The sequence below is a fragment of the Cynocephalus volans genome, chromosome 2, assembly GCF_027409185.1.
Source record: "Cynocephalus volans isolate mCynVol1 chromosome 2, mCynVol1.pri, whole genome shotgun sequence".
Taxonomy (NCBI): Eukaryota; Metazoa; Chordata; class Mammalia; order Dermoptera; family Cynocephalidae; genus Cynocephalus; species Cynocephalus volans.
In genome coordinates, this window is record NC_084461.1 from 162134831 (window position 1) to 162152553 (window position 17723).

General features: G+C 53.4%; 1 protein-coding gene across 1 annotated transcript in view; it reads left to right on the forward strand.

Annotated features, from left to right (window-relative positions):
- Positions 1–12281, forward strand: part of SH3RF3 (SH3 domain containing ring finger 3) — a 338026-nt gene extending 325745 nt beyond the window's left edge. Inside the window, exons 10-11 of the mRNA XM_063087182.1 lie at positions 1774–2105; positions 12113–12281. Coding sequence (XP_062943252.1) covers positions 1774–2105; positions 12113–12281 — 501 coding nt within the window. The remainder of the gene's footprint in view (positions 1–1773; positions 2106–12112) is intronic.
- Positions 12282–17723: the final 5442 nt, after the last annotated feature.

Genomic DNA, 17723 nt, shown 5'->3' on the forward strand with positions numbered 1-17723 from the left:
CATGCTGACAAGGGAGGTGGGAAGAGGAAATCTCCCATCTGTCCACGTTAGGGTTCGGTGAGCCCTGTGGTCACAGCAGACCCTTCAGTGACCACCACTGACCCAGTGGCTATAGTCTCAGACTTCTGCACATGGCAACCCTATCTCCTGCCACTTAACTTCCATTGAAAGTTAGAAAACTGAACTCCAGGAAAGACATCAAAATTTCCAAATTGCAGGGCCGGTGCGTTGTTGTAAAGCTCCTCTCTGTGGTGCACGCTTCTTTTCTCATGCATTCGTACGTGCACACACAGCCCAGCCTCAAGGGAGCATAGTGCTTTCCTCTCACACACGCAGTTCCTTTGGAGTGTCCGTAGGCAACATTTTAAGTGCCTTGCACGTGGCCACCACAGGCCATAGCAGGGGAGGCTGAGGATGAGACCCCAGTCACTTACAGTGGTAAACGGAACTCAGCACAGACAGAAGCGGCCATTGTATAACGGTTGGTCCAGGCAACCCCAGGACACGTGCCTGGGTTGGTCTCACAGCCCTAGCCTGGCTCTTCATTATTACCAGGACTCTGATCTGATTCCATATGACATCAGTCCTCACTGGAGAAGGTCCGGGGACATCAGATGAAGACTGTGGCTGGCTGTTCCATGTGCTGATGGACACTTGGGGGATGGAAGTGCCACCCATGAGAACCAGGGACATGGGGTCTGGACATGGTGCCCAAGCAGGCTTTACAAGTGTGGGGCTGGTCCTTCCAGTTACTTCATTGACTTTGTATGTGAGGAACTGTGGCCTGAATGTCATCGCATCCTGTAGCAGCTGTTTCTCTTAAGGAAGGGAAGCTGCCAGAGGAAGAGGTTTTCCAGGACAATTCCCAGTGAGGAAATTCAGGGCTGAGGTCACCAAGGAGCAGGAGCTCCCAGCCTGCCTTTTGCTGTTGGCATAGGTGGGAGTGACCCTTGCCAGAGCTGCCCTGTGCTCGGGGACCAGCACCCCTGCCCAGCCTGCACACACACAAGCACACACATATGCATGCTCAGGGTTTCCAGATGAAACCGTGTCCCAAAGCTCTATAGACAGGGGATGAGGCAGCTTATCTCAGGAAGTCTAATGCCGAATAATTAGCCCTCTCGCTGTGCTGCATAGCCCTGCAATTGTCTTTAAAAGGTGTTTGCCATTCACAGGAGGTGACATGGGGACTCCCAGGGGAGGAGTGGGCCACTGAAGTGGCCAGTCAGGAGCAGAACATAGCAGCGACACAGGCCCCTCAACACATGGCCCTGGCTGGGGGTGGGATGGCACGCTCCTCAGAGGAGCCAGGCCCCACCGTGGTCCCCAACTTCACGTGAAGACTTGTGAGAAATGCCACCGTCCGTCCTGCAGTGGGTGAAAAACTTAGAAAAACTGGGTGAGGAGAAAGCAAATTACACTGACTCTGGGCTCCTCTGACACAGCCAGTAGTGTTTCCAGGCAGCCAGGGTCCTGCTATGTGGGCAGGCCAGGCTGTGGGGACGGAAGTCTGCGGCATCCTCCACTGGGGACAGCACCAGCTGGCCTGCCTCGGGGGCCTCGGGTCCATTTCAGACACTTCTGCCGGGTTTGGAGAAAGGAAGGAAAACAGGAGTTGGACAAGCTTGTGACCGTAGCTTTATTTTCTTCCTCTAACCAGCTGTATGAGATTGTCTTTAAAGTTTCCAAATAGAATTGTCCTCTCCCTCTTGCTAGTGCGCGCGTATTCAGAAGTGTTGACCAACTTAGCTTCAACCTTGTGTGTCTCTCCAGAAAGAGAAGAAGGGCGGGCTGCTGAAACTCCTGGCTGGGGCATCCACCAAGAAGAAGCCACACTCCCCGCCAGCTGTCTCTCCGACCCACGACCCCCAGGTGGTGGTGGATGCCTTGCTGCAGGGCGCAGTGGGCCACGAAGTGTCCTTGCTGTCTGTCCATGGCAGGGCAGGGTCCTGCCCCATAGAGAGCGAGATGCAGGGGGCGATGGGACTGGAGCCACTGCACAGAAAGGCGGGCTCCTTGGATCTGAACTTTTCGTCCCCTGCCCGGTACGCACCTCTTTCCATGGCTGCCATCCGCCCTGAACCCAAGCCACTGCCCAGAGAGAGGTAAGGAGCCCCTGCAGCCTCAGTGGCTGTGCTGTGGGTGGGCCTCTGTGGTCTGGAGCCAGCTGTGGGGAACAGGGACAGTGGGTCGTCTCTGACGATGGGTTTAACAGACGCCCCTCATTACCCAGGTGCACCTGCTTCCTGAGCTTGGGCAGTGAGTGTTGGTGAAAGGAGTTTGGGGATTGGAGCATATTTTGAGTTCCGAATCCATCTGGTTCCTGAGTTTGGGATTGCCAGGGATTCCTCAGGAAGTTTGTCAGAACTGAAGTGGTTCTGAGCACAAATAGTGAGAGATCAGATGGTAACGATCTGTGTCCCCCTCAACCCTGGGGGACCCTGGAGTGGGACTGTGTGTCCCACCACAGGGCAGTTCTTGAGCTTCAGCTTACTCTGACATTGTAGCATTATAAATGTTACCCAAAAATTGGCTTCAAGGGGATACATAGTCCAATAAGTTGAACCATACAAAATTAATGATATTCGTTCATTTTTGACCCAAACAAGCAATTTCATAGAGTTTGGCCTAGAGTTTTACAGATCTGGAAACTGAGTCTAGCTGAAGTGACATGACCTGCCAGGTCTTGCTCGGTGGATCCGCCCATTTCAGTTATCTGTCCTGAGGAGCCCCGGTGATGGCTGGAGGTATTGCCGAGAGATATGATGGCTGTCACATTAGGGCAGCAAGAATGTATCTACATGTTCCTACATGTTGGAACATTGCTTAAATAATAAAAACACGAACAATTTCCTGAGAAAACAATCCTGGCGTTTCTGCCAGAATCCTTTTCCCCTGTTCGGCACCTGCAGCCCAAGAAGGCGGCCACCATCCCAGCACCTGCGGGCCTAAGACCCTGCTCCTGGCGCCATGCAGGGGCAGCACAGGGTTCTGTCCAGACCATCCAGATCGGGGGTTGGTGCACATTTGTGTCAAGACCAGATAGTACTGCGGACGTTGCAGGCCCCACGATGTGCTCCTCTGTGCTGCTGTGGCAGGAAGGTGGCTGCAGCTCGCAGGCACACAAGTGGCCTGGTGCTCTGGTAAAACTGCCTTCATGGACACAGACATTTAAATTTCACACAATGTGTCTCTGTCGTGAAATTTCTTTTTCAACCATTTCAGAATGTAGCAACACTCATGGCTCTCAGACCACACAGATTAGCTGCAGGCCAGTTTGCAAACCCCTGATCTAGAAGTTGTACTTTAGAGCTGAGCCCAGGGTGGCGTTGTTGAGACCCAGGGCCACGGGGAGGGTGGCTCTCTCTGCCAGGCCATGGAGTACATCTGCACATACACCTGCTGTTGGAACCGCAGCAGCACACGTGCTGAGCGTTCTGTGTGGGTGCTCCTCCCAGCACGTGACAGTTGGTGTGGATTCCTGCCTGGGATGTCCGGGATGGCTGGCCAGCATTTCCGAAATGCCTCAGTCTGTTGTCTCTATTAATCTTCCCAAGAACCCTCTGAACTCAGGACCCTGGTTTATAGATGAGGAAACTGAGGCTTCGTAAAAGCCTAAGTAACTTGCTCAATCAAGATCACACAGCTAGTTAGCAGCAGAGCCAGAGGTTCAGCTGAGGGCTTTCCAACCACACAGCTGGGTTCTGAACCACCTCACTTCATGTGTGCATGGTCAGCAGCCCCCCAGGGTACTCGCCAGCCCACAAAGGGACCTCAGTGGCTCCACTTGTGAACAGTGTGGATGGTGTCATAGTCCCACCAGGAGTCAGCACCTGCCTCCAACTCCTCTAAAGACCATCAGCACCACTGGTCTGTACCAGCACGGCCACGTTCCCCACTCGGGCATGGCAGCCATGCAAGGAGCCCATCGTCAGTCCCAGCACCGCAGCTGATTGGGCTCACACCAACCCCACACACCACACACACACACACACACACACACACACACACACACACACACACACACACACACACACACACACTACACCCTACAAACACACAGCCCCACACACTGCACACACTCAGACATGTACCATACCATACACCACACACACTCAGACACACACCACACCATACACCACACACAGTCAGACACACACCACACCATACACCACATACAGTCAGACACGCATCACACCATACACAGACACACACACTCAGACACGCATCACACCATACACACAGACACACCACACTCAGACACGCATCACACCGTACACACAGACACACCACACACAGACACGCATCACACCATACACACAGACACACCACACACACACACCACACCATACACACAGACACACACACCACACACACTCAGACATGCACCACACCAGACACACACCACACCATACACTACACATACTCAGACGCACACACACCACATCATACAACACACACACACCACACTCACAGACACATGCTCACAGGTTCCTTCTCTGTCTTCCCTCCTCCTTCTCCTCCACGTCCCCTCCCAAGGGAGCCCCCGACTTGGGGCCACACTTTCATGTCAGCACCTCCCCTGATGAGGCCAGCACCAGCTGCTGTGATTTCTGAATGTGGGTCCCCTCCCTAGTTTGCTATCTCATGAGAATGACAGAGTTCTAGATACTGAAACCTGTTCCCTATCTCCCCTGGGTTCCTTCTTTCCAGACCCCTCAACTTTATCATTAAAGACATGACTTTCAGGCTCCTCAATAAAAGGTGTTGAAAGACCCTGTTCTAGAGAACCATGGGAGTCTCTGATTAGCTTGAAACCTCAGTTGCTCCCGCTCTCTGAATATTCCATCTAATCAGGAGGTTATTGTACCAGAGACTCTTGGTGTCCTGCTTGTCCCCGAGCACTCTGCAGAGCTCGTTAAAGAGAAGCGTTTCAAAATACAGCCTGAAACGAACCTACTAATGAGCCCCAGAAACACCACCACCCTCAGCCTGTGCAGCTACAGGCTGCTTGGTGCCCCAGCAAGCTTGGGGTTGCTGACCCCTTGGGGTGGGATGGATCTAGCAGGCACTTGGACCTGGCCCCACAGCTTATGAATAAAACTGACTTCGTACCTTGCTTTGGAGGAGGAGCAGCTGGGATGTGCCCTCTGGCCTCTGCACAGAGCCATGGGTCCCTGCTGATGGAGGCCGTGCAAGCTCCCACGCAAACTTGCATGGAGGCCCTGCCATGTGCAAGGCCCGTTTGTGACTACCAAGGTGGGTATGTGGGCGGGAGGGCAGCACGAGGCTGTTGAAGCCAAGATTCTGCCCCAAAATGCTGAGGCTCTGGGTGCAAGGGTGTTGCTCCCTGCATTTCCTGGGCATCTGCTGTGCACGGACCGCCCTTGGGCTCTGCCACTTCTCTCCTGAGCATCTGGGAGCACAGCGGGAGCTGCTTTCTTCACTGAGGAGAAAGGAGGTTCAGGCTGAAGGTGCTGCAGAGGGAGTGCCATCCAAGGCAGGCTCCTCAGGGGAGCACACCCTGGGCAGCTCCCCAGGCTGGGTTGGGATGGGATAGGCCCACAGGTGCAGCAGCCCTGCCCCAGCAGCTGGCAGGCAGCAGGTCTGCCTTACAGAGAGGACAGGCATGAGCCAGCCCCCCAGCCTGATGTGCTGACCAAAGGGCTGTCTACCACCCCCCAAGGGGACCTACCCTGGGGCCATCTGAACAATTTCTTGCCCTATGGACAGTGTGCACAGGGAGCCGTGTTTCCGGAAGTTGCTTGGGAAACTCATAATAGTGTGTAGTTATGGGATGTGAATGTCACATATAGCAGGTTAAAACTGTCCAATGCCCCTGTCTCACCAGCGGACTACAGGAACCCCGGGCTGGGCTGGTGGGGCCTGTGCTGCCCACCCTTGCATGCCCTCCTGCTGGCCTCCCACACTCTGGCGACAATGCAGCGTGGCTTCAGGCAGGTGGACCTCCTGCCACCTGTCTGCTGTTTCACCCAGACAAGTTTCTTCATTTCTTTTAGTTCCCACATATAAAACACGGGGATAATGACACCTATCTGACAGGAATAATACCTGCAGTGTACCTGGAAAGCTGTGAGCACACAGCTAGCTGCCACAGCACTCACATGTGGCAGGCTCTGGATGAGACCACGCAGGGTGTGTCACGTGCAGCAAGCATGGTGGGATGATGGCGGTGCCGCCCAGCTGGCTGGCATGCTCCCCCGCTTGTGGTGGGTACAGTTCCCCCTGTGTGCACACACCAGTCAGTCCACCCTCAGCTCTCTCTGGCCTGTGAGCTGTTTGGCTCTGTCAGGACTCGCACATTTTTTGCTTCAATTCCTTATGTGTACAGTAGGCAGAAAAATAAACCCCAAAGGTGTCTATGCCCTAATCCCTGAAAACCATGAATATGTTACCTTACACAGCAAAGAAGAATCAAGGTTGCAGATGGACTTAAGGTTTCTAGCCAGCTCACCTGAAAACATGGAAATTATCTTGGATTATCCAGGTGGGCCAGTGTCATCAATGAGAGTTTTCATGAGCAGAAAGCGGAGGCAGAAAAGGGCAGAGTGGTGGGTGGAGAAAGCAAGGGAACAGGGTCTCTCCGAGAGACTGCAGAAGGAGCCAGCCCTTCAGACACCTTGATTCTGGTCTGTAAGACTGTGTGGGATTTCTTTTTTTTTCTTTTTTTTTTTTTTTAGACTGTGTGGGATTTCTGACATAAAGAACTATAAGATAGGAAATGTGTGTGCTGTGAGGCCACTAAGTTCGTGGTCATTTTTTACAGCAGCAACATGTGCATTGATATTACCGTTTTGTGTTCAGGGCGTAGATGCATTCTTACCATTTCCACGTTCCCTGCAGGACTCCACTCTGCGGTCACCACATTCCATCAACTCAGGGGCCCAGGCATCCTCAACAGTGTTGAAGCCAGTGAAAAGGCCACCACGTGGAGGGCCACCTTGCAGTCCCTGTTGTCAGGGACGGAAGCAGATGACAGCAGAGGAGGACAGGACACTGCAGACCTCACACACAGAGCTGATTGCAATATGCAGTAATGAGAATTCATTCTGGTTTGACCATGTGGATTCTCTGAGCCTGTATCTGAAAATAAGCTATGGCTGACATAACCTTAATTATGCTCAGCAAAGCAGAGTCTCTCACTGACTCACAACACTGTGATCATGTGTGGGAGTAGCTGCTGTCCTCGGCTGCTCACACGGCCCAGGTGTCTACGATGGGGAGTGTCAGTTACTTTAAGGCAGCAGGAAGAATAGCTCAGAGTCTTGGAATGATCTGGACAGAAACGTTAAATGCTTGTCTTGTACAAATTCAGCCCACATCTGTCTGGGCTCATTAAATCACTGAATTGCTCAGAAGCACCAAATTATTTCTTTCTAACAAATTACATATTTAAAGCTGCTTGTTTGTTTCACATCTGGCAGTTGCGGCAAAAGCCAAAACTTGCATTCAGAGTCTGAGAAATCATCTCACCCTTTGCCTTTCTCTCCCTGGGGAAGAGAGGATAGGACCAGGTGTCCAGAGAAAGGTGGGCAGGCAGAAAGCCACAGGTGGGACGGGTGCTGGTGTTCGTGGACACACGTGGCCTCAGCGCCAGAAGTGCAGGCAAGCTGTCTGACTTCACAGACCGCTGGCTAATCCCAGTGGCCATCTGTCCTCCTTCAAGGAGGGGCCAGCAGGCAGCCTGCAGCGATGCTGGGCTGGGAGGAGAGAGGGAGGCACTTCCCTTCCTCCCCTCCTCCACATCCTTGAGAGCCAGAGTCTGGCTCGCCCACAGACTGCAATGGGACTGGCCCAACCCTGCCGCACCTGTAGACATTCCAAGGCAGTTAGAATCGGCTGGTCCTCAAGACTGGGACCCGGGGCCTGGCTGGTCCTGCTCCCTAGGGGTAGAAATGCTACACACCCACCAAATCAGCCTCAGGAGCTTTCCTCCCTTTCCTCCCTGACTTCTGCTTTTGCCTGCCTGAAGCAAGTTGGGTCCATGTGCCCATGGACTGTGCATTGCCTGGGGCTAGGCCTGGGTCTTCTCTGTGCATCTTCCCAGAGCCTAGCGCCAGCTCCAGCTGTCTCTAAGCCATGGCTTCTCCGTCCCAAGCTGGTGCCCCCAGGCCCTGTTAGCAGGTCAGTTTGAGGAAGGGTGAAGATTTCCTCCCTGCACGTTTGCACCCACAGCCTTGATTCTCAGATATCAACATGTGTATTAGGATTCTCCAGAGAGACAGAATCAATAGGATATGCTATAAATGTATGAGAGGAAGTTTGTTCGGAGGATTAGTTCACACAATTGTGAAGAAAAGTCCCACAATAGGCCTTCTGTAAACTGGATGCCAGTAGTGTGGCTCAGTCCAAGTCTGAAGGCCTCGAAACCAGGGAAGCTGATGGTGTCCTTGGTGTAAGTCCTGGAATTCAAAAGCTGGAGTCTCGAGCTCTGATGTCCATGGACAGGAGAGAAGAGTGTATCCCAGCTCCAGCAGATAGAGAGCTTTACCTTTTTTCCTGTCTTTTGTTCTCCAGGACCCTGGTGGATTGGATGGTTCCCACCCACACTGAGGGCAGGTCTTTCCCACCCAGTCCGCTCAAACTCTCATGCTAATCTCTGCTGGAAACACCCTCATGGACACACCTAAAAAGATAGCTTTACCAGGTTTCCCAGCATTCCTTCATCCAACCAAGTTGACATCTAGAATTAACCTTCACAGCATGCAAACATTCACTCCCAGAACTTGTTAAAAATTCACATTCCCTGGCCTCCTTCCTCCAGAGTCTTATCAAGTAGGTCCAGGAGGGGCCTAGGAATCTGTCCTTAGGGGTTCTGAAGTCTGTAGGCCACACTATTGAAAGATGCTGGCTTAGGATCTCTTTTGTTTTATCATGTCCTGGTTTCTCTAAGACCAGAATATACCTGGCCAGAGGCTCTGGATACTGATGCACACATGGGGAAGTCCTTTTTTGGAAGTCATTTGTGTGGCTATGGTGGACTGAGAGGGGAGGGGAAGGCAGGGCCCAGGGAACAGGCCTTCACGACTGGCCAGTAGCCCCCTTCTGCCCACCCAGCAAGTAGCACCCAGGGCAGGAGAAGGGCAGGAAGGCAGGCCTCCTGACTCAGCCCCTGGTTCAGGCTGAGAATCTCAGGGAATGAGACTTGAAGGCAGGTGCTGGGCCTCTGAAGCCACCCACCGCAGGTGCCGATTGTCAGCTTCCTCCACTCAGGAAGGGCAAGGACAGAGGGTCCCAGAGCCAGGAGGCTGTTTGGAGGGGTGGAGTGCAGTCGCAGTCTTCATAACTCCAGGACTCCGAGGGCCATTGGGGTGCGCAGGAGCCAGATCCAGACCCGGGAAGAGGGTCTGGAGCGAGAGTGCAGGAGCCACAGCCGTGGGCCCGAGGGCAGAGGCAGCTGGGTGGGCTGTGGTCAGGCAGGCGGCTGGAAGCCTGATGGATGCTCCCCGCTCAGCCCACTGTTCCCTCTTCAACTGTCATCCACCACTGCACACAGGAAGGGTGACGGGCAGACTGATAGCCACGGAGCAACAAGACCAGCGACCTTGTGTGCACATCCCAAGAGACAGGCGGGTGGGAGGAACCGCGCTGGGGGCGGGGCAGGGAGGGGCAGCGGGGCGGGGTCTGTGGGGAGGGGCGGCTTCCGGGGGGGAGGGGCGCTCTTTCACGCTGCAGTCGCCCAGGGCTGCGGCCTCCCCGGCTGCACGAACTCACCAGTGAAGACTTCACAGCTGTTGACTGAGCAGGTGGTGCCGCAGGCATTGGCCAGTCCCTGCGGCTGTGGCGCTTGCAGGCGCTGAGGGAGGCAGAAGACAGGGTGCACAGGTGGGCGGCCGCGGCTGTGGGAAGTGGTGGGCAGGCGCGGCATCCGCGGCAGGGACGTGCGTTCCCGGCAGAGGCGGCCTGGGCCGGGAGGGCGGTGGGGACGCAGATCCCCTTTCCCACTCTGGCTACTACTCAAAGAGAGGCGAACCGCTAGAGCGTCGCAAGCAGAGGAGGGCATGACTGGCTCTGTGTCTTCTCTTGTGTGGCTGCTGAGCCTCAGCAGGCTGACCCCAAGCAGGGGTGAAGCAGGAAGCCCCGAGTGGGTAACTGCCAGGACCTGGAGGGACCCACGGGGAGACCCACTCAGAGGTCACTAGGCAATGCCCCCAGAGCACACTGGGCCTGGGGAGACAGGTGCCCAGTCATTCCGGGGTGGCGCACCTGGAGCACTTGCGTGTGCCAGGCGGGGCGGCCTGTCTCAGCAAAATGGGGTCTGTAGTCACTTGCAGCTGGGTTTTCAGAAGAGCAGGGCCACACCCTGCCTGCCACAAAACCCACTGGTTTTAGGATTTGGACTTGACTGCAAGCCCCAACACCCTGGTGCTGCCAGGGGGATGGTACCTCTGAGCTCTTCTGCAAATCATCACCAGCCTTGATGTTTGAGGGTATAGAGGCCCAGCCAGGTGTCAGGCAAACATGCCCTCAGGGGCCAGAGGTGGGCACGGGCATTTCCTGCGGGCCTGGCCAGCACAAGCGCATGTGACGGTTTAAAAGACAGCTGTCCTCAGGGAGAGCACGCCACCTGCTCCCTTCCTCTGAGGCTTTCGGGACAGGACGGGTGTGGGTGGCACAGCACGGCGTGCACTGTCACAGGTAAGCACAGCCGACACTCAAGAAAGTGGACAGGATCACCGGTGGAATTTGTGTAGGAGAGACAGGGTGTTTTCAAGGGAGAATGAGGGCGTCGGAAGGGAGTGAGCAGGGCCACAGGAGAGTCAGGGAAGTGAAAAATTACAGTAGGCGGGAATGGGCTGCTGGTCTGTGAGAAACCGTCTGGCTTTGCTTACTGGCACTTACTGAAGTTAGGCCCCTGCCCTCCCACAGAGGCTGGGAGCAGGCCTTATCCTCAGGTATTGCTGGAATCATCAGCAAATTCTTTGGGCATCCTTGAGGTTTCTCAGGCAAGCACTTTAAGGGGGGATAGGATCATCTTAAGGCTGTTAGAAACTGTTCGTGCTTCTTCGAGTCTTTATTGGCCAAGTTGAAGCTGAGTCGAGAGGACTCAGAGGAGCCGGCGAGGGTTCAGACGAGGAAGGAATTTTCATCAGGTGCTTGTCAGTCCTGCCCTGTGCTGACGTGAGGCTCTGGGTCAGCCAGAGGGTCTGACTCTGGCCTCATATCCAGGGAATGTCCACCGGCCCTTCTGGACCTGCCACACCTGGAAGGGCCCTGGGGGTCTGCAGTAGGTCAGAGGTCCAACAGTGCACCCCCATTCCCCACCAGGCTGAGGCCACACACAGAAAGCTCCTATCTCTGACTTGACTTTATTCATGTTGGTCTGAAAACAGGGATTCCAAGGAGGCCTTAGAGTCTGCAGGCCCAGGTGTTGTGGAAATGAGATTGGGAAAAACTGGGCCTTGTTGATGTGACTTTGGCCACTTCAGGTGTTAAGGCTACAACGTCTTATGATTTTTGGAGTACACTTAAAAAAAGTAATGAACTTTTTACCAAAACAGTGTTCAAAGCACCTTTCACACAACATGTGGTGCCTCAGCCACCTGAGAAGTGGTGGCGCAGGTGAGGGGTCCAGCTTACAGACAGAGGAACCGACACTGGGAGAGCTCAGAGTCACAGAGCCAGGACAGAACAAACCAGGAACACAGCTGAGTGCCCCGACCTTCCCCACCCCCTGCCCTGGGTCTGAAGCATCTGCCCCAGTCCCTGGAGGGAGGCGCCGTTTGCGGTGGGCGGCAGGGTGGTGGAGGTATGTGAGGTGCAGGGCTGTGCTGGGGGCTGAGGACAAAGCAAGAAGGTGAAACATTACAGCTATGTCATAGATCCATGTCTAAAAGGACACTACAGGGAGATGTCTTTTTAAATGTTTTTAATAAAAAAATGAAAAATTAGAATGTTTTGGAAAAATAAAGATAAATATGAATTTTATAAAGTGGGAAAAGTAGCCCCAAATTAAAATAACTTATACCTGGGGATAAAAAGGCAAAGAGACAGGAGCTTGCTCTGGCAGGCAGCCCAGGCACCGTGGCCCAGCCAAGGGCAGCATGGCCTGTGTGGGTCAGGCTCATCTCCGTGTTGTTTTCCCCCCCAGGTACCGCGTGGTGGTCTCTTACCCTCCCCAGAGCGAAGCAGAGATTGAACTGAAGGAAGGCGACATTGTCTTTGTGCACAAGAAACGCGAGGACGGCTGGTACAAGGGGACCTTGCAGCGGAACGGCCGCACTGGTCTCTTTCCAGGCAGCTTTGTGGAGAGCTTCTGAGGACCAGCGCACTCCACACCCAGCTTACCCATGGCACAAGGACAGGGAGCCACGGCCGCCCTGAGAGTCCCAGGTCCTTTCCAAGGTGCCTGGTGCGGAACACCCTTGACTGGGGTCGGGGCTGGGGACTGTGGTGTTCGTGCCTTTGCCCAAAACCCCCAACTGAGGGCAAACCCTGGGGTGGTTCTTCAACGAGATGCCCACCCCTCTGTATGAACTGTAAAGAAAGCACCTTGTCAGAGAGAAGAGGCCCACACAGGCAGCTGTGTTACTGTGACTGACAGCTAAGTGGCAGGCGCTTTTTGGCTGCCTGTGAAAGGCTGGAAGTCGCGGGAGGGCTACAGAGCTGGACGGTGGGCGTGGGGCCAAGAGCATTGATAATGTCTTTCCGGGCTGTCCTGGGCTTCACGTAGGGTCCACATTGCTCTGTCACCTCTCTATATACCTCAGTCACCTGCCACCTGGCCGCTGATCAGCAAGGGTGTTCATGGTCCAGGGGTCTTCACGTGAGGCCCCAGGAGTCCCTGGGAAAGCCCACCACACAGCTTCTGTTGGGGACCAGAGCAGAATGTGTGTGGCTTTGTCTCCGGCCAGCATTATAAGCAACACTTTTTGTTCTGCCACCGCTGTCCCTGTGCATCGCTTCTTTCTTATGACATCTTTTTAATGTAAAGCTGTCAGACTTTATATATTTCTAATAGGTCAGACATTGCCTATTTTTCATACATCTGGTGCTGCCTTTTTGTAAAACTAGTAATGACTTGGTTGAGCTCGAAAGAAAAAAATATCTGAGGCAACATCAAAGGGGCAGAATTTTTATATGTACCATACGAATTGTGGATCACACTGAAAAGCCCAGTCCTCAGCATCACAGTGTCGGCCAGCACTCCGTGGGGTGAGAGCTGGCCATTTAGGTGGTTTGAGGGAGTCTGGAAACAGCCACTTTCTTTAAACCCTTACCAAAAACCCCGGCTCTGTCTAGACAGTGACGATTAGTGTTCAAGAGCTGGAAACATTTCGAGGAAGGGCCACTGTAATTGCCCTTTTCTGTGGCAGTAAAAAGAACATGCAGGTCCACCCCAGACCAGAAAGGCACTGTCTTCCTTTATTGCTTCAGAAGGAGTGACTGTGGTTAGCATTCTAAAATATGATTTCTTGCTATCGAAATGTGCAGTTTTTACCACAGTTCAGATCGCCACCTTGCAAAGATATTTTTCTTCTTGTTAAAAAATAAGTAACTGCTCCCATATCAGCCAGTTCAAACCTTCATCTATGAGAGACCAGCGGTCCACTGAACACCTGAGGTTTGACACATCACTGCAGACCTGCGGGATCTGTGGTGGGAAGGGAGAGCACAGAGCCAGGGGCGGCTTTGATCCTGGGCCCGCCCTGAGGGGGCAGCGGTGCTTGATCCGTGATCGTTTCAGCAGCTGCTCACCACCCGAGGGAGCCGACTGCAGGAGCCCTGTCTAGAGATGATTTTGTTCTTGAGATTCACGCCTTAGGGATACATTTTTATCATCTCAAAGTTGCAGTTCATAATCCCTCTCTCTACATGTATGTTTCACACAAACAACTCAGACTTAAATTAGGCTGAATACATTAGCCTTTGGTAACATAAGAGTGTCACTGGTTTTCAGGGATGCGACCAATTCCAGAAACACATTCTCTTGCCTGGCATGAAGCCTCTGAAATGTGGACCACTTTTTTTCAGAGTTCCTATTTTGGGACATGACTTAACTATTCATTACTGCCAGCTGGCCATCATGCTAGATCACTCCTAGAAAAAGGCTTTTTTCCTGCCTCCAGATTACATTTACTAGACTTAAGAAATTTGTTGTGAATCAAAGAAGAAAATATCTGGTTTTCACATAGGGAGCCCTGTGTGCTGGGTTTGTGGCAACCGGAAGGTATCTGTCCACCATCATCGCCAAATTAGCTGGCCACCATGCACAAAAATCCTATTTAAATTCATTTTGTTACCAAAGAGGCACATGGATTAACACCCTCAGTGAGAAGTGTTTTCTCCAACAAAACCAGAGCTAGCTGAAGTCTCCAGATAAACAAGCAAAAAGTCTCTTTTTTTAAAAGCAAGGGCAGCTCCCAAGCAGCAGGATCCTCTCAGCCCCTGCCCTGTGGTGCTTGAGGTATGGGAGGTGGGGGTGTGCTCAGTAACCTAGTGATGGTGGGTGAGCTGGCCGCTCCCAGCCGAGCACCCCACCTCACTGTAGAAAGCTGAGATGAGAACTAGGTGTCTTTGGAAGGCATCAGCTTGCCCTTCTTGTGGCCGAGTCAGGAGTGGGCATTGGTACGACCCTGGAAAGGGAAACGAATGGGCCCAGCCAGTGCCAGGGCCTGCTCGCAGGTGGGGCTCCTGGAGCAGATGTGGTTGCCAGAAAGCAGTGCTTTGGCTGAGTCTTTTACATGCGTTCAGGCCCTCCAGCCGTCCTGATGACATAGCCCGCAGACATGAGCAGGAGCAGAATTAGTCCATTCCTTTGGGCCATCTTGCCTCAAAGGACACACACATTTTGGCTACTAAGATGAAACCGACACTTTGCTCGAACCCCTCACATTCCATCCTGGCCCAAAAGTGTACACGTCTCAGTTGAGCAGTTGCATTTGGTGGCCAAGGTGATACGCTTTGAAAAGCACAGTACAGTCCACAGCCATGACTGAGTAAGGTCAGCAGACCAAGCAGAAGGGACAGCCCCGCCACCAGGACCAAGGGAGCTAGGCGGCAGATGGGATGGTGGGCAGCCTCTTGAGTGAATGCCAGGCTGGGCACCCAACACCAGCTCAGCTGACTGGCTAGGAAATCCTTTGTACTTTGCACAGTTTATACACACACCCAGTGTTTTTGTTATGCACAAATGTCAGTGTGGGATTTGGGGAGAATTGACAGTAATGACAAATTATGATGCCTGTGTTTCCGAGTCTTTAAATAAAAATGAACATGGAGAGGCCTTGTGTCTGGATGGTGGGAGCAGAGGGGTGGGGCAGAGGCTGCGAGGGCCTGGGCAGAACCATGAAGGCACAGCGCATGTGCCCGCTGGCCAGCCCGCTGTCTCACCTGCCTCCTCAGTACCCCATGTGGGGCCCCTGGCTCTGTATCAGAGTGGTAGGCTCTCTAAGGAGACTGGGGAGTCATGGCCAGCAGTGACATCAGAAGGCCATGCCCAGCACCCACTGCAGACCCACAAGAACCCAGCCACAGGAGCAAGAGGCTGGCCAGGCGTGGAGGATCTCCAGTTCCCTCCAGGGGCTTGTTTGCCTGGAAGAGTGGGGTTACTTTCTACAGATGACTCACCTTCTTTTCTTGTAGTTATGCAGTTCCTGTCAACCAGAAGTGCCTGGCATTGACCTCTGAGATGTGCATACTCCTGGCCCTGCCCTGTCCTCCTGGCTCTGGGGTGCCTGAGCCACAGTCGGGTGTTCCCTGGATCACAGGACAGGGTGCATTGAATCCCACCAATAGAGGGGACTTCAGGAGGATCTGTTCCCAATCAGTCAGTCAGACCAACACCTTGCAAAGGGCTGGCCCTCCAGCCCTGGAACATGTCAGGGACAGCATGTTTCCTGAATTGGCTTTCATTGCCCTTTCAGCTGAGACACACAGCTTGATATAAAAACTTGAGCTGGATGGACATTTAGCAAAGGGCCACTCTGCTCTTCTGTAGCAATTGGGGGAACTTGTATAAGGTGGGTAGGAGCTGGGGAGGATGGCATGGGCCCAGTGCTGAAGTGAGGAAGAATGCCATGTGCTCACTTACCCCTCCCAACAAGGCTGTGTGTGTGGAAGATACTCTTGTCTTTGCTTGGTAGAGGAAGTTATGTGAATTGCCCCAGGTCACATAGCTCAGTCGACTCATGTGGCTCACACTTGTGTCCACTTATCCAGCTCCAAAAGCTGAGTGCTATGCCTGTGCCCCTCTATAGAAACAATACATCAAGTACCCGAGCATGGGAAGGGGGGTGCAGATGGAAGGCGAGCAGTACTCATCACAGTCTGCCTGGAGATGATTCAGCAACCCCTCAGGGCCTGGTGCCATTTTCCAGTCTCATCACATACTCTCCATGTTCTGAACCCTTGCTCATGAAGCAAACAGGACTGAGATGCCTTTGCTGGTTTAACTACCACAAGGAGAACAGTGCAAATCAGGGCAGCCCAACCATTAGCAGGGACATTGCTCATCATCCATCCATGAACTGGGCTTCCTCATGAGGCCTCAGTCCCTGTGGCTTTTGTAAGCAGGAATCAGCATTCTTGCCTCTAACTGACACCGACAAGGTGGTGTGCCTGGATTGGGAGAACACTGGTCTTTCTGCGCAAGGGAAATGCCCCCTAGTCTGGCCCTTCATTTAAACTTTGTCACAAAGAGCTATGCTGGGTGCTGCAAGGTGAGCAATGTGGGGTGAGGGCTGCCAGCCCTCAGCAAAGCGCAAAGACAACACACAATTGGCCGTGGTACACAGTGGGTTAATCTCAGAGACACTCCTAAACAGTCTTATGAGGATTCTGGGGAGAGGAAGCCAAGCTCCTGAGGGGTGGGGGCAGGCGTGGGCTTGGGGCATTTCAAAATCTTTTATTTACATAGTGTTTTCACATATATTACCTCACTTAATCCTTCAATAGTCTCTTGAGGTGTGGTTCTTATCACCCCCATTTTACAGATGAAGAAATTGAGACTCAGAAGTTCTATGAGTGGCAGAGCCAGTACTTCTGACTTCCAACCTCTGACTTTTTCTTGAATGCAGCAGAAATACAAATGTGATGGTTATGGCAGCTGACACTCTGCCGTCATCACTCAGACCCTAGTGAGGTGGGTGCTGCTACTATGGTGTTTTACAGGTGGAAAAATTGAGGCTGCATAGGTCTAGTGCCTGGGAAAGGATGTACCCTTGGCCACTCCTCACAGCAGTGGGAGAAGAAGAGGGTGCAGCAGGCCTTGAGCATGGGAGGAGCCTGTGCCCCGCGAGTGGCCGGCTCTGAGCTACACTGAGAGTGAACGACCTGGCAGCCTGTGAGGCTGAGCGTCTCCCCACGTGTCTCCTCTTGCTGAGGCCCTACCTAACTGCAGAAGTGGAATGAGTGCCTGTTCCCTCTTGAAAGCCCTGCAGCCCATAGAGCATGGCCAAGGCCTTGAACGCCCCCTCCCATGCCAGCTCCCGCCTGGGCCTGGCCTCCCACACCAGACACCATCTCTGTGGCTCTTGTCAGTACCCCTACAGATCTGAACACCTTGTTGGAGTCCTTCTCATTTCTATTTCATGTTGCCCTTCCGGGTGGTACACTTAACTTCCCAAAGAAGGCCCCATTCAGCAGGCTGAGAGGGACACATGTGGGTCCTGTGAGCTGCTGGGGCGAGGTTCAGGTCTAGCTGTCATCCCCAACATCTGAGGCTGGCTGTGCCATGCCCACATCTGTGGTGGGCACCTTTG